The sequence below is a fragment of the Micromys minutus genome (genome assembly GCF_963924665.1).
Source record: "Micromys minutus genome assembly, chromosome: 13".
NCBI classification, from domain to species: Eukaryota; Metazoa; Chordata; class Mammalia; order Rodentia; family Muridae; genus Micromys; species Micromys minutus.
The window spans coordinates 16,032,941-16,051,124 of NC_137982.1; the positions used below are offsets into that span (position 1 = coordinate 16,032,941).

The following is an 18,184-nucleotide window of genomic DNA, read 5'->3' on the forward strand; positions in this document are numbered from 1 at the left end:
TATCATATATATGACATGTATTTAATTATAAGATAATAAAAAGAATAATTTTACACATGTACTCTCAACTCTTTCCAACTAAGTAAATGTTATAAGCACTAAACTTTCAAAAAAGAGTCCTCATTTGTTAAATTTAAAAATCTTATCAACTAGCAGAAAAAATAAAAATAGAACATGAAAATATGATACCTCATTTACAATTTAAAATTTTAATAATTTAAACAGGAAAATTATAAAAATGAATCCTAGAAAATATGTCCTATGAGCAATGATTTGCATCAAATGATTTTATATCCCATTCAACAATCCCAACGCAGCACTAAGTAACTCTTGATATAATTACCTTGATATCACTTCCATTTAGACACATTCTGTTTATGCGACTTCCGTTGGGTCTGCTAGAATCAATCCAATATATGAATTCTTCTCTATAATCGAAGTCTACAGCAATAACATTGTTTAATCCCTAAAAGTAAGGAGCACATTTTCAAGTACAATTAGGATTGTTTGTAACGTTTAGTATCCAGAGAAATCACCATGTCTCTTTTAATTTAAATGATTATATATTACACTAACATTGGTGACAAATTATTTAAAAACATAATATGTTTAAATTTTCTTCATATTACATGCTTAAAATACATATTATTCACTTGAAAATAATGTCTGAATGAGAAACAAAGTTTTTTCAATATTTACAATCTTTAAATAAAATAACATTCAAACAATGTGATTTTTTTTAAAATAGAGAAGGTTACAATAATTCTGTTCCTCTAGCTGGGTCCTTCTTCTCTTGAAATTGGATCAAATGTATTCACACAAAAACAATCTATTAAATTTGATATGGGAACACATATCATCAAGAAAGCACAAGATGTTCACAGGGGCAAGACAGAAAAATTTCATCACTGAGAATAGGAGATAGACATAAATCCTAACCCAATGAAGGAGTTATTTGCAATTGACACCTGCTAGGAGGGGAAAATATGAACTTTCTCCAGTAAAGTGTCACTGGATTTAATCACTCACTGATAAATGTTCCAGAAAAAGCTACACGCCTGAGAATAGTTACCAACACAAAATAAACTCCAGTTCTTGATTGATTTGATTATTTTTGTTTGCTTGCCTGAATTATATTGAATTATATGTTTGCTTGCTTGCTTGATTATACATACATACATATATATATATATATATATATATATATATATATATATATATATATATAGACTTATTTGGTTAGATGTTTAATTACTTTGATTTATTGTTTTATTATTTATTTATTTATTTATTTATTTGGTTGGTTGTTTTAGAAAACACATAGCATGAATCCTAAAGAGATGGGGAAGATCTGAATGTATTTGAGGAAAGGATAAAATATGGTCAAAATATATTGCATGAAAATAAATGTAATTAAAAGTAAATAAAAATTTAAAGGGAAGCATAACAATAATTACTGGTGAGTATATGAGGAAGAAGACTCATTTATTCCCTTAGTATAACCATAAAACTTGTGTGTAGTTAAAACTAATCTTAACATTAATCACAAAGCTTAAGATAACAATTCACAGAATTGATTTCTTCTTCAATGTTGATGAGCCTTTCAGGATTCCTATCACACTATACATAGTAACTATCTCCTCTATTTTTCTAATTCATGATTTCTCCATAGTGGTCTAGGCCATGTAGTTCTCTCATAGCACAGTACATTTTAGAGAGCAACCCCATTCCAGCTTTATTTTTATGACCCCGGAACACTCATCATTTATTTTTATTCTAAATATATGTATAAGATCTACTGAGCCAGAAATAGAGAAGTAAGAATGAGACAAGAGAACAGGGAAGAAAAATAGGGGAAGAATGTGAATAAGAATAAAGAATGCAGAATATACCAAAATTTGTTTGCCTTTAAAAAGTAAATCACAGAAAACTCAAGATAAATTACATTAAAATGAACAAAATTAAACATCATAATTGAGTCATCAAATGAAGAATAACTATTTCTTTTATCTCAGAATGGACACACTATGGCATCTTGTCCTCACATGCATCTCACCATGTAGCTTTGGATATCTAGAAAATATTGCAAACTAATAAGTATATGGCAAGCAAGCAGTAGAGGAGACATTTGGAAATGCCCAGTTCAGAGGAAAAAGCTGAACTTTCCTGAGATTTCACTAAAGTTCCCTGCTGTGGTTAAGTAGGGCTGTTATTGCCTATATGGTAAAGTGTCACATGAAGATAAATGTAAGTCACCCTGTCATTGTTCTGCTTTCATTTTCCACATCTTATGATATCTTGAACTTTGTGTGTGACTGGTTTTTTTCTCAAGTAGAAAAAGGAGCATATGCTTGATGCTGAGCATGCTTCATGCTAATCATTGGATGAACATGGGGACCCCAATGAATGTACTAGAGAATGCACTGAAGGAGCAGAAAGGGTTTGTAACCTCATGGGAGAATAGCATTATCAACCAACCAAACCATCCACAACTCTCATGAACGAAAAATCCAACCATTGATCACAGGTGGAAAGACCCATGACTCCAGTTGCTTATGTAGCAGAGGACAGCATTGTCTGGCATCAATGTTAGAAGAGACCTTTGGCCCAGTGATTGTGTGTTTTCCCAGTGTAGAGGAATGCTAAGGCACTGATGTGGAGAGGGTGATTGGGAGAGTATGCACCTTTGTGGAGACCAGTTGAGAGGGAGGGGGATGGTAACCTTCCCAGGGGATAACATTTGAAATGTAAATACAGAAAGTATCCAATGAAATAATCAAAAAAACAAAAAACAAAAAACAAAAGAACAACTGGTCTAACTTGGTGAGCTAGAGTACCTTTTAAGGTACTAAGAGCCACACACTGAATAACCATCTGCATAGCTGGAAATGATGTAGCAGCCATATTATATTTCAAATGCTTCATTATTCAAGATTACTTTCTTAGTTTTTGCTTTATATTATCATTTGACCAAGGAAAAACTATATTTCTGTTCCACATAGTGGGAAAGAGAGGAAAAGTGTCCTTTCAAAGCTATGGGTATAAATCTCCTTGCAAGTAACCAAACAACATAAACTCAGGTATTTGTTTTTGGATGCGCCATTGTTCTGCTTAGGTACACTGCAATTTTGTTGTATTTGAGCATTGTATTACCACAATCTGGGCTTTTTCCCTCCAGGATTTTTCAAATGATTTATCAGGGGTTAGCTTAGTTCTGAACTCTTGTTAAGACTGATCCGATTACAGTCTCAGTAGACTAAGAAGATATGGGTCAGAATTTGAACTTTTTCAATAAAAGGGCAGAAGAGTTTGTTCATATACAAATTATTCTCAATTAGATTATTGGTAGTAGAATATGGTGAATTTAAGTTCATCACCGTTCATTCTAAAGTGGGTAAAGCTTAGTTTTTAAGTCTTAAACTTAAGGTCTGCAACCTCCAGGAACTGGAAACCTTGCCTTTTTTTGCTTAGCTTTGGGGAAACAGCATTCATGAACCTGGTCATTACAAAGTCTGGTTTAATTTTTCTACCTTTACTCTAAACATTCGGGATTGGATATTAATTGTGGGTTCTTCAATTCATATATATAGTCCTTTATAAGAATCAGGCCAAGGTTAAATAATTTATGTTCATAATTTTCTTCTTTCCAAGAATCCCTGAGAGTTAAAGTAGATTGTGAATAGAAACAATTGAGGAAATTATGGAAAGAAAAAGTGGTTTTCCTTAAATTTCTTTCTTTCATACCAGACAAATTTTAGTAGGAACAATATAAATGCCATAGGTTCAACTCTTATGTGTTTTCATGATTAACAGAAGCAACCAGTTTCTCCATTGTCATCACATTATGGAAACAATAGTGTGGTGGTGTATATACTCATTTGTTTGAGTAATAGGCCCCTAGAGAGTGGTGCTCTTTGGAGGTGTGACCTTGTGGAAGGAAGTGTATTACTGTGGAAGAGGTAGGTTTTGAGTTCTCACATACGCTCATGCTATGCCTAGTGAGGCACTCTCATTCTGCTGCCTCTGGATCAAGATGTAAAACTCTCAGCTTCTCCTGTAGCAATATGTCTTCCTGCATGCTTCTTGACATGATGATAGTGAACTAAACCTCTGAAATTGTAATTCAGTCAAATTTAATCTTTTTCCCTTATAAGTGAAGTTATAGTCATATTGCTTCTTAGCAGTAGAAACCCTAACTAAAACTGATAGTATATCCCCACAAAAATCACATGTCATAACTAAGCAATATGAGGTGATTATAAATCACTTCATTAAAACCTTTACTGAGCTCAAAGAAAGACAGTAAGTCTATTTTTACTGATAACACTAATCATGAAAAACTAAAATTGGAAACAAACATTAATTATATTAGCCCATGTCAAATTATAAATTGAATTCACTATATATTTATGAAGTGACTTCAAAAATTAGAATCTTAAATACCACTAGAATATCATCCAGACTACTTCTTAGGCAGTTTAATAAATTCATGTCATCAAACCAAACTCACTAAATATAGTATAACAGAAGGTATGGAATTACAAAGGAGACAAATTCTTGAACAGCACACCAATAGCTCAGGCATTAAGACCAACAATTAAGAAATAGGATCATATGAAACTAAAATGTTTTTATGAGGCTAAGGATACTATCAATAGGACAAAACCGCAACCTACAGAATGAGAAAACAATTTTTACCAACCATACATCTGATAGAGGACTAATATCTAAAACGTATAAAGAACTCAAGAAATCAGATATAAACCAACCAACAAAACTGAAAAACGAGGTACAGACCTAAAAAGAGAATTTTCAACAGAAATTTTAAATGGCCAAAAGGTATTTAAAAAATGCTCAAAGTTCTTTGTTATCATGTAAAAATAAATCCAAACAGCTCTGAGATTCTCTCTTATATTGACAGCACAGGATGGCAAAGTTGTAGAGCAAGAGAAATGCTCCTCCATTGTTTTTAAGAGTGCAATCTTGTGCAACCACTTTGAAAATCAGTTCGGTAGTTTCCCAGAAAATTGGAAATAGTTCTAACCCAGGGCCCAGGTATACCACTTATGGCCTTATATCCAAAAACATGCCCCAGAATCCCATGTTGACACTTGTTCAACTATGGCAATAATAGCACTATTTAGAATAGACAGAAACTAGAAACAACAACCTATATGTCCTTCAGCTGAGGAACAGATAAAAGAAAATGTCCCTCAACTGAAGAATGGATAAAGAAAATGTGGTACATCTACCCAATAGAATATTATTCATCTACTATAAACAAAAAATATACTGGAACTTGCAGTCAAATGGATGATGCTATCCTGAGTGAGTTAACCCAGAATCATAAAGATATGTATACTGTGAACTTACTGTTAAGAAGACATTTCCATGTTACATTTTGTTTTACATGTACTTTATGCTCATTGTAACTATTAAGTTTTCAATGCATACTATCAAACCTTTAAAAAAATCAAGTACTGACTAAAAAATATATTCATACAGTTTTATGTAAAAATTATTTTAAAATCTGAAAAAAAGTACTGACAAAAATGTATTGTATAATTTTATGCAAACAATGCCTAAAATCTGTACATTTATCTTTGTTTTGTAAAATAAAGTTGTTTTAAAAAAAAAAGAAGACATGAGCCATAAAGTACAGGATAAACATGGTAAAATCAACAGACCCAAAGAAATAATTTGGTACAAAGGGGTAATACATAAATATCTCTCAGAATTGGAAACAAAATAGTTACCAGAAGTTGAAAGAGAGAACAAACTGTGTGGGAGAGTAGGTGAGGCAGAGACTGAATTTGGTAAGATGAGGGAAGAGGGAGTGTGAGAGAGGGCTGGCAATGAGTAAAGAAATTAATTCAGGGAAATCTCTGAAAGCTGATGAAGCCCTGGGATGTAAGAGGCTATTGGGAGTTATGGGGGTGACCCTAGTTGAGATTCCTACTAACAGGGGATATAGAGACTAAAGTGGCCAGCTCCTGTTCTTAGAGAGACATCCAGTAGAGGTAGGAGCAACATCAACCCACCTACAAAACCTTCAACCCAAGATGATTCTATATATAAGATGCACAAAGATGAAAATGGAGCATAGACTGTGGTAACCGCCAGCCAGTGACTGCTCCAATTTGGGATTTTTCCCAAGTGAGAAAGCCAGTACCTACCACTGATAGTTGCAACGGTTGCAAACAGGAATGTCACAAAGCTGACGCCGGAGTAGCTTCATCCATCAGAGGATGGAAACAGATATAGAGACCCATAGTGAAATATTAGGGGAATATTGTAGTAGAGAGCGGAGTGTGGGGCATAGAATTGGCAAGCTGGAGAGGTCAAGTACACCACAAGAAGATCTACAAAGTCAACTAACCTGGGTCCATGTGGGCTTACAGAGACTGGACCACCAACAAAAGAGCACGCAGAAACTGGACCTCGGCTCCCCACAATTTAGTAGCAGATGTGCAGCACGGTCTTCATGTGGGTCCTCTATTAGAGCAGAAACTTTCTCTAACACTGTTTCCTCCTTTCCAATCCCCTCCACTAACTGGACTGAGTGGTCGGGCCTCAGTAGGGGAGGATGTGTGTAGATTTGCTCAGGCAAATATCCCAGGGTTGAGTGGTACCAAAATGGGTACTCTCCTCCCCAGAGAAGGGGAGAATTAGGAGGAGATATTTGTAAGGGAAGCTATATGAGGAGAGAGAGACAGGGCTATAGTCAGGATGTAAGGTGAGTGAACAATAATAAATTTTTGAAGAGTAGATAAATGTCAGTAATCTGAAACTTCTTTTTATTCAGATGTTTTTCTCTTTAGTAGAATACTAAGTATAGATAAGGATTCTGTGATGGTGTGACAAACTCACAGGGTTGAATAGAGAGCTTTTGTAAGGAGAATATATAAATCTATCAATTAGGTACGAAATTATCTGTAATTCTGAGTCGTTGTCCTCTATATTCTTAACGCAAATTCATTTATATAATGGTAATTTAGATCCAAATTTAGCAGCATTAGTATAATGAATTAAAGCTGCTAGTACAGAGAAATTAAAACATTTCCAATCCAGCCAAGGGTGGACATTTATCTGAAGTTGTCCTTTAATGGCCACAGGAAATAGTACTGTTCTCTCTGAAGAATCAGATATAAAAACATTACAACCAAGGATGTGCCCAAACTAAGTAATCTCTTCGGCTTCTAAGCTAAAAAGTTAGTTCCATCAAAGTCCTATTTGACTTTTTTTCCTGTAGTTGAAGGTTTGTTCCCTTTCATACAGATGATTAATTTAGAAAAATGTGAGTTGTTCCTTTATACAATTTTGCTGGAATAAAGACTCTGTTATAATTGAATTATATAACACATCGGAAAGATACAAGACTAATTTTAATTATGACAATACATTTTATTAAAGTACATTTTCTATATATGACATCATGCAGAACCTAAGAAAACACAAGTGTCAGCCCAAGCTGCTATACCCAGCAAAAGTCTCAATCAACATAGATGGAGAGATCAAGATATTCCAGAACAAAACTAAATTTAAACAATATCTGACCACAAACACAGCACTACAACGAATTATAGGTGGAAAACCCAATACAATGAGGGAAACTACATCCTAGTAGAAATAAGAAAATACCTAAGCAAGAAAACCAAAGTAGGAAAGACACACAGGCACAATTCTACCTCTAAAAGCAAAAACAGCGGGAAACAGGAACCACTCTTCCGTAACATCTGTTAACATAAATGGACTCAATTCCCCAATAAAAGGACATAGGCTATCAGACTGGATACATAAAGAAAATCCAGCATGTTGCTACATACAGAAAACTCATCTCAGAGACAAAGACAGACACTAACTATCTCAAAGTAAAAGGTTGGGGAAAAGTTTCAAGCAAACAGCCCAAGGGGAAAGCTGGAGTGGCCATTCTATAATCGAATAAAGTAGATTTTCAACCAAAAGTTATCAAAAAAGATAAGGAAGGATACTTCTTACTCTTTACAGGGAAATTTTGTCAGGAGGAACTCTCAATCCTTAACATATATGTTCCAAATACAAGAGCACCCCTATTCATAAAAGAAACCCTACTAAAGCTCAAAAAATATATTGCACCCCACATAATAATAGTGGTAGACCTCAACAACGGACACCCATCAATGGACAGATCATGAAAACAGAAACTGAACAAGGACACAGTAAAACTAGCAGAAGTTATTATGAACCAATTGGAATTAATAGACATCTACAGAACATTTCATCCTAAAATAAAAAAATACACCTTCTTCTTACCACCTCACACACCTTCTCCAAAATTGACCATATAATAGGTCACAAAAAGCCTCAATAAATATAAGAAGATTGAAATTCTCCCATGCATTCTACCAGATCACCATGGTCTAAGGCTGGTCTTTAATATAAACAAAGATAAAACCACATGGTCATCTCACTAGATGCTGAGAAAGGATTTGACAAAATCCAATACCCTTTCAAGTTAAAAGTCTAGGAAAGAGCAGGAATCCAAGGCCCATACCTAAACATAATAAAAGCAATATACAGCCAACATCAAACTTAACGGTAAGAAACTTGAAGCAATCCCACTAAAATCAGGAACTCCACAAGGCTGCCCACTCTCCCCGTACATATTCAACATAATACTGGAAGTCCTGACCAGAGGAATTAGACAGCAAAAAGAAATCAAAGGGACACAAATTGGAAAGGAAAAAGTAAAAACATCACTATTTGCAGATGACATGATATTCTACTTAAGTGACACCACAAATTCCACCAGAGAACTCCTACAGCTGATACACAAGTTCAGCAATGTGGCTGGATATAAAATCAACTCAAACAAACCAGTAGCTTTCCTATATTCAAAGGACAAACATGTGGAGAAAGATATTATGGAAAAGATACCCTTTACAATAGTCACAAAAACTATGAAATACCTTGGTGTGACTCTAACTAAGCAAATGAAGGACCTGTATGACAAGAACTTCAAACCTCTAAAAAAAAAAAAAAATCAAAGAAGATCTCAGAAAATGGAAAGACCTCCCATGCTCATGGATTGGAAGGATCAATATTTTTAAAATGGCCATCTTACCAAAAGCAATCTACAGATTCAATGCAATCCCCATCAAAATTCCAACCCAGTTATTCATTGAGTTGGAAAGAGAAATGTGAAATTTCATCTGGAATAACAAAAGACCTAGAATAGTGAAATCCATCCTCAACAACAAGAAAACATCTGTGGGAATCACTATCCCTGACCTCAGGCTATATTACAAGGCAATTGTGCTGAAAACTGCATGGTACTGGTACAGAAATAGGCATGTGGATCAATGGAATAGAATAGAAGATGTAGAAATGAGCCCTCACATATAGGGTAACCTGATTTTTGGCAAAGGAACTGTAAACATTCAATGGAAAAAGGACAGCCTATTCAACAAATGGTGTTGGTCCAACTGGCACTCAGCATGCAGAAGAATGAAAACAGACCCTTTCTTATCTCCTTGTACAAAGCTCAAGTGCAAGTGGATCAAAGATCTCCACATTAACCAGGTACACTGAAACTATTAGATGAGAAAGTATGGAGAACCTTAGAACACATAGGCACAGGAGAAAGTTTCCTGAACAGAACAACAATGGCTCAAGCTCTAAGGTCAAAGATTGACAAATGGGACTTAATTAGATTGCAAAGTTTCTGTAAGGCTAAGGACACTGTCAAGAAAACAAAACCTCAGCCCACTGATTGGGAAAAGATCTTTAACAACCCCACATCAGATATAGGCCTAATATCCAAGGTATACAAAGAACTCAAAAAGCTAGACACCAGTGAATTAAGCAACCCTATTAAAAATGGGGTACAGAGCTAAAAAAAAAGTTCTCAATTGAGGAATATGGAATTTGTGAGAAGCATCGAAGGAAGTACTCTACATCATTAGCCATCAGGGAAATGCAAATCAAAACATCTCTGAGATTCCACCTTACACCAACCAGAAGAGCTAAGATCAACAATTTAGATGCCTGCAGATGCTGGCAAGGATGCAGAGAAAGAGGAACACTTCTCCAATGTTGATGGGGTTGTAAATATATCCCAGGGATGCTCTAACATACAACAAAGCCACATGCACCACAATGTTCATAGCAGCCCTATTTATCATAGTCAGAAGCTGGAAAGAACCCAGATGTCCTTCAGTAGATGAATGGATACAAAAAATGTGGTAAATTTACACAGTGGAGTACTATTCAACTATCAGAAACAAGGACTTTATACAATTCTTAAGTAAATGGATGCATCTAGAGAATATCATCCTGAGTGAGATAACCCAGTCACAAAGGAACAGACATAATATGCAGTCACTGATAATTGGATACTAACTCCAGAAAGCTCTGAACACCCCAGAAACAACTCACAGACTATACCAAGTTCAAGAAAAATAAAGGCCAAAAAAAGAAAAAAGAAAAAAGAAAATGAATAACCATTATGCTTAATCTTTACAAACCAAGAAAACTTTGACTATTTCCATATTAGATATTGTCTTACCTGTACTTTATGGTCATTGTAACTAGTAAGATTTTAATGCATACTATCAAACCTTTAAAAAAATCAAGTACGGGAAAAATGTATTCATATACTTTTATGCAAAAAATGCTTAAAATTTGTACATTTACCTTTGTTTTATTAAAATAAAATTGTTTAACTAAAAAAAGAAAGACATTAGACTAATTTTCATTATGACAATAAAATTTATTAAAGTACATATTGTAAATATGACATATGAATTAAACTACATTTTGATTAGGACAATCATATTTTAATGTATATGTACTAAAAATTCTACCTTTTATTATAATTTTCTGTAACACAATTATAAATTGTTTACTCATTTTATTTAATAGTAAAATTTAAAAGACTAGAAAGAGCAACATTGCTAAGCATGTATACAAAAATTAGTTTTAAGATAATATATTTTAATCTGTTTGGGTAGAAACAAATTATCAAGAAAATTATTTATCACTTTTTTATTTTTAGATACTACATTCAAAAAGGTTTATGCTCTTGGAAATACCTAAAATTTAATATTATGATGAAATGATTATGTATACCAAAAATGATATATCTCATGAAACCCTCAGGCAATATTCAAAGTTTTTAATTTTTTATTTAATTTTTGGTCTTTCTAGCTTGTTTCATCACTGAGTGGTCACCATTAATAAATACTTTTCACAGAAATATAGAAGTGGTTGTGAACTTTTAATAACCCTGACTTTTACATTTCTATATATGTTGCTATCTAGCATTTGAACTATATTTCCATTCATGAGTTCATCTTGGGCAGCAATGCAAATGCCAACAGGAGTCAGGAGTATATTAAAGTGTTTATACTATGTTATATAGTTTCAAATGTTTCATGGAAAAAATACCTCATTTTGTCAAAAAATCTAGAAACATAGCTATGAAAGACAATAAAACCATTCTGATTTTGTGTCTTGAGGTTCACAACTTTGGAAAAATAAATCAAGGATTTGTCACTGAAATGGTAGCTATAGAGAAAATTTTGTATCTCAGTTGAGTTTATAAATTGGATACTTAATGATTTCTCTGTAAATGATATAGCACCATACAAAGACCAGATTATTTAAATTAGTTATAAAAAAATCCCATTCATCTTCAAGAAACAACATCAGGAAATTGACAGTATGTCTACTAATTTGAACAGAATATTAAATTACGTAAAAGAACACTGTGCCTCTTCTAGTATGTGAGACACTCTAACACAGCACTCCTAAGACAACTGTTAGCATATGCTATTCTTATCATCTTCTCTTTTCTCTGTGAAGCATCATAACTCAATTTGAGACACTTTGCTAATCACAGTCAAAACAACTGATAGCTTTTTGTACATACATGGATAGATACATTGTATTAGGTGCTCTATGAGCCTAACTTTATTGATACATGTGGAACAACACTCACTGTGTCACCATCCTGGAGTTAGCATACCTGCTTTAGAAGTGTGTAGTTGGAGCCATCCATGCTAATTTTTCTGATTTCATGTTGGTCAGCAAGAATTAAGAAGGGCTCTTCATCTAAAACCAAGTGGGAGATTGTATTAGACATTGGACACGTCTGGCTTCCTTTTCAGGCTTTCATTCATTCAGGTTTTAGCAATGTAAATAACTATATAGAACTTTTCTGAGTAATAACAGAAAAACTCCTCAGGACTTCAGGAAGTCCAGCACAAAAATGCATGTAAAGCAGGGTATATAAGTAATTCAACATATATTACTCTTACCCTCAGTTCTTTAGACAATTATGTATTAATACAATATCTAATACTATATTTGTGAAGTATTTCAGAAAAAGATAATATGTTTAAATTCAAAGTAGAGTCAAACATTCAGATAGGCAGAAATTCCTTCATAATAACCATTTCTAAGCTCCAGATGTTGAGTTGATTTTATAAATTTTGCCATTTTTCATTATGTGCATTTTAATATTTGGTACATGGCTAATTCTCTCACAAATGTTTGGCTGGCATGATTTTTCAAAGCTACAAACTTTATGACAAAACAGAACAAAATGTTCAGTATATTATGAGATTTTATAAACTTGAAATTGGTACTCTGTAGTTTTCACTTAGCAGTAAAATAAATTCTTAAAGAAACACAGTTCAAAGTTTTGTATATACATTTACTTGGAAAAATATTTAAATGAAGTCAATATTTTCATGACATCTAAAAATTAAAGGAAATATAATTTGTCTTCTATGCCACCTGCTCACCTTAACAATTATATATTAATTTCTCTTTTCATTTTGATATATTTGATTTCTCCCATAAAAGAGTCTAAAAGTATATGTCTTGTTTTTGAAAACCAGAATGCCTGTACTAAACAGAACTTTAAAATATTCTTAACAGCTAAAGTATTGATATGACCGTATATAGTAGGATCTATGTTGTTACCATTATGGTTTTACTGTGGCATGTATGTATAATGCCAATGATACAAAAAAAAAAACTAATCACAATGATGTTACATTACTGTTGCTCAGCCTTGGCAAATATGTGATAATAATATCTGCCACAGAGAAAGCATGCTGGGAGCAGTTATATCATAAGCATGCACTCTCCGCATCACAGAAGCTCTTCAGACTTTATAAGACAAGAATTCAATCTTCCTTTAAAGAGAGTAGAACATGTCCAATGTAAAAAGTCACAGTAATAGATTCCAATCTTGAAGAAAGTCGAATTCTCAGAAACAGGAACATGGAATGAATTCAGTAAAAATGACTATAACCTTCAAAATCCATTTTTGTCACTAAGCTTGGATCATGGGCAAATTCATTTTGCTACCTGAGAGTGACCTGCAGCCATTTTGGTTATCAGGCTGTGTTTCATAGCCTTCAGTACAGCGACACTTGTAGGTTCCATACGTGTTGATGCATTGCTGACTACAGGGGAATCCCGAAGAACATTCATCAATGTCTACACATGTTTTACCATCATCCTTCAGCTGGAATCCAGGCCAGCATTTACACTGAGAAAAAAAATGAGAATGGTCAGCTGATGTTATTGCCATTGCTGGGTGCTATTGGTTATCTCCTTAGTGAGGCTTACACTAGAAAGACATTAAATAGGTACAGGAAAATCATCCTGTCACCTGACAATTAGATTTGGTAAAATTACATATATTAAGATAAAATAGCAATGACATCTTAAATCTTAAGGGATTAGAAGTGGCTTAACACCTCTATAACCAGAGAAATCAGCATAAGAAAACATAGACCTCAGCCATAGCTTAGATATGATCTCTCCAAAAGTTTCTTTTATTTTTTTATATTAGAGTTTAATTACATAATTTACACCTCATTTTTCCTCTCTACAAACCCTCCCATATAACCATTCCTGTTCTCCTTCATATTCCTCTCATCATTTTCATTAACTTTTTAAATATACAGGTGTATCCATGTAAATATTTATGTATTTGTAAATACATAAATATGAAATGAAAATCACAGAAACTTTGAATAACATATGAGAAATTTTACTGTGGACTGAAACTGTTCTTGGCAGATTTTTCTTGTTGTTAAACCATATCTAGTCTGTATTCTTTAAATAAGATAATTTGTGGGTATTGAGAGCTAAGAAAGGAGCAAAATTTAAATTGCTAAAACTGAACTCATACAGCTGTTTACTATAAATATTTTATTGCTTTGATCATTTATTTCTGAATGAGATAGCAGAGCCTTTTATCTTCTAAGAAGTCTATCGGGCTTCACATATTTATAATAGTAACTCATATGTTAAAATAAAATATCCATTGAAAAGCAGAGAGTTAATATCAGCACATTAGCATGCTCAGGATTTAGATACATATATTTTCCTGAGTATTTTTATATAAAACTCCTAAGACAGTAGTTCTCAACCTCCCTATTTTGGAACCCTTTAATACAATTCTCCATGTTGTACTGTCTTCTAACCATAAAAATTGCTTTTTTGCTGCTTAATGACTCTAAGTTTGCTAATGTTATGAATCATAATGAATCATGATGTAAATAGGTGATTTTCTGATGATCTTAGGCAGCCGATGTAAGAGAGCCATTCAATCTCTGAAAGGGTCATAAGTGTAAGCTGAGAACCACTGTCCCAAGCCCTTTGAACTTCCAACTTCAGTAGTTTCTACTGACATTGATCTCATAATATTCAGCAATAAGATGCATTGTTCTAGAATCCACTTGCAGTCTAGGAAGCACGTCAGAAACAATATTCTGATTGCAGATTCCTCTTCATATCTGGGTTGAAACACTAATGTCTATCAGTAAACCCATCCTGGGGCCTGAACAAGTGAACCAAGAAGAGCTACATAAACTAAGTAGGTGAATTTCATAAACGGAATTGTACTGTGCACTGAAAAACATGAATAATGGAAAATACTAAAGGTGAGCGGGGACTTAGTGCCTGCAGTCTGAGCAAGACAACCTTAGTTTAGATCTTCCATATTTATGTATAAACCAAATGAGAACTACGTTCGGAAACAAAAACATTTTCACAAAAAATAAAATAGAGGGTGATCCAGGAAGACATCTAGCACTGACTCTTAACCTACATGAACATCAGCATGTATGATTACACAGACACAGTACACATACATGTTCTCACATGCATGGACACAGTAAAAGTACTAAATTCCTTGTGGCATTCAATTTTAAATAAAGAGATGTAAGATAAAAGGAATAATTTGATAAGATAAAAGCCTCACACCAGTCACAACAGCAGATGCTGGCCAGGATGTGAAGAAAGAGGGGCACTCTTTTATTTTTAGTGGGATTGTAAGCTGGTGAAACTACTCTGGAAATCAGTCAGGATGTTGCTCAGAAAATTGGACATAGTACTACTGGAGGACACAGCTATTGCACTCCTGGGCATATATCCAAAAGTTGCTCCAACATATAACAAGGACACATGCTCTACTATGTTCATAGTACCCTCATTTGTAATAGCCAGAAGCTAGATAGAACCCAGATGTCCTTCAACAGAAGAATGGGTTCAGAAATTGTGGTACATTTACACAATGTAGTACTACCCAGCTATTAAAAACAATGACTTCCTGAAATTATTAGGAAATGAATGGAACTAGAAACTATCATCCTGAGTGAGGTAACCCAGTCACAAAAGAACACACATGGTATGCACTCATAGATAAGTGGATATTAGCCCAAAAGCTCGGATTAACAAAGATATAATTCACATTGACCATGTAAAGCTCAAGAAGAAAAAAAGACCAAAGTGCAAATGCTTCAGTCCTTCTTAGAAGGGGGACAAAAATATTCACAGGAGGAAATGCAAAGACAAAATTTGAAGCAGAGACTGAAGAAAAGGCCATCCAGAGACTGCCAAACCAGGGTATTCTGCGCTTATACAGCCACCAAACCCAGACAATATTGCTGATGTTAGGAAGTACATGATGACAGAAGCCTGATATAGCTGTCTCTTGAGAGGCTCTGCCAGAACCTGATAAATACAGAGGCAGATGCTCACAGCCAACATTTGGACTGAGAACGGGGTCCCCAATGGGGGAGTTAGAGAAATGATTGAAGGAGCTGAAGGGGTGTGCAGCCCCATAAGAACAACAATACCAACCAGTCAGAGCTCCCAGGATCTAAACCACTATTCAAACAGTACACATGGATGGAGCCAAACTACAGCTACATATGTAGCAGAGGATGGCCTTGCTGGGCATCAGTGGGAAGAGAAGCCCTTGGTAGTGCCAAGGATCGATGCCCTAGTATAGGGAAATGTCAGGGCAGGGAGGTGGGAGAGGGTGGATAGGGGAGCACTCTCATAGTAGCAGAGGGAGGAGTATGCGGTAGGGGGTTTAAGGAGGGGAAACAAGGGAAATGGTAACATTTGAAATGTAAGTAAATATAAGTAAAAAATATATCCAACAATAAAATAACCACTAAAATATACTGAAAATTATATCACATGATAATGTCATCAAGAAGCCAGAACCTGACTGTTTAACACATATATTGAATCAATGTGCCTTTTAAGGCAAGTGATTACTTCATTAGAATGGCTGCATGCCCTGTAGAACATCTCTTCCTAAATGACCATCATGAAATCATTGTAGATTCCTGTTTCAGGCTGACATCAGCATTTATCTTATATATGATTTCAATAAATCAAACAGAAAAGTAATCTATTAAATGTAAATATTTGAATATTTTACATATATTGAGGTTTTTAAAATAGTTTATAATTTTTAAAAGGAAATAATTTAAAATATTTTTCCTTAATTCAATATCTTCTTTTAATTTCAAAGTCTTATTCCTAAACAATTAACATGTTTCTATATAAAATTATATTAGGATAATACGCCATTAAAAAAAAACCTAAAGGTTTGTTCTGTTTCTACATATTACAGAAATGATCACACCATTACTTGAAATTTTATTTGAAAATAGTGTGAATATTCATATCATCTATTTTCTGAAAATGCTTAGAATTTTTGAAATGACACAGTTGTTCAATTTTTATTATTTTTTAAAGTATCTTTACAACTACACAGTGTAGAAAAATTTTATCCAGCAACATGACTGCTGGGCAAGAGATCACATCCAAAAATCTTCTGTGTCTGGGTGGTCAGGCTGTACTACAGACATGCTTTTAGTCCCAGAAGTCAGAGACAACCAGATCTCTGAGGTCATGGCCAACCTAGTATACAGCAAGTTTTAGGTAAAGAATTGCTTAAATTGGGATCAATGGCATGGTGGAACATGCCTTTATTCCCATTTCTCTGGAATTAAATTATTTAGTTTGATTGAGTCAGTGAGTTGAGAGGCAGGGCATTGGCGTACAGTTGTTGGTAGTTCAGTTCATGGAGATGAGAGGCAGCTTTTACAATTCTGTTTAATAGACACTGGTTGCAGGCAGACCAAGTTAAACAAGGTAAAAACAGAAGGAACCAAAAGATAAAAACAGACTGCCAGTGTTAGTTTGAAGTCAAGCAAAACAATTCTCTGAAAAGCCAAGAGAAGTCAATGTGAATTATTCAACTTGAAGAAGACTTTGTACCATAACAACTGAATTGAACCATATAGGCAGAATTCAGAAAGAAATAGGGTGAGCTTTTTCATCAATAAGCCTTTCAGACAACATTTATATGAGGTAAATAAAAGTTACTAACTAACTATATCTATATATATAATATTTAAATTTTATTAATATTTTATTCATAATAATAAACATAAACTTTACTCAATGATTACAATTTCCTTTTGTGAAAAATATAGCTTTATTTTACTTTATTTTAGTATATTTTTAATTTATTTTAAAAAACAAAGATAAAAGAAAAAAAATTAAACATTTTTGCATAAATATATACAAATACATTTTGTCAGTACTTAGCTTTTTTTTTCTTTTTTTAAGGTTTGATACCTACATTAAGGTCTTACTAGTTACAATGAGCAAAAAGTACATTTAAACAGGATGTAACCCGGAATTAGTCAATGTTTTCTTGGTGTGTAAGGATTGAGCATAATGATTTTTTTGTTTGTTTGTTTGTTTGGTTTTCTTTTTTTCTTGAACTTCACACAGTCTGTGAGTTGTTTCTGGGGTAGTCCGAGCCTCTGGGGTTAGCATCCCACTATCAGTGACTGCATATTATGTCTGTTCT

The 18,184-nt window shown here is 33.9% G+C and overlaps 1 protein-coding gene across 1 annotated transcript in view; it reads right to left on the minus strand.

Moving 5' to 3' along the window:
• LRP1B (LDL receptor related protein 1B) overlaps positions 1-18,184 on the minus strand; it is a gene marked incomplete at both ends in the record, with an annotated part of 1,929,155 nt that overhangs the window by 232,496 nt on the left and 1,678,475 nt on the right. The window contains 3 exons of the mRNA XM_080928219.1: positions 344-466; positions 12,008-12,093; positions 13,360-13,543. Coding sequence (XP_080784345.1) covers positions 344-466; positions 12,008-12,093; positions 13,360-13,543 — 393 coding nt within the window. The remainder of the gene's footprint in view (positions 1-343; positions 467-12,007; positions 12,094-13,359; positions 13,544-18,184) is intronic.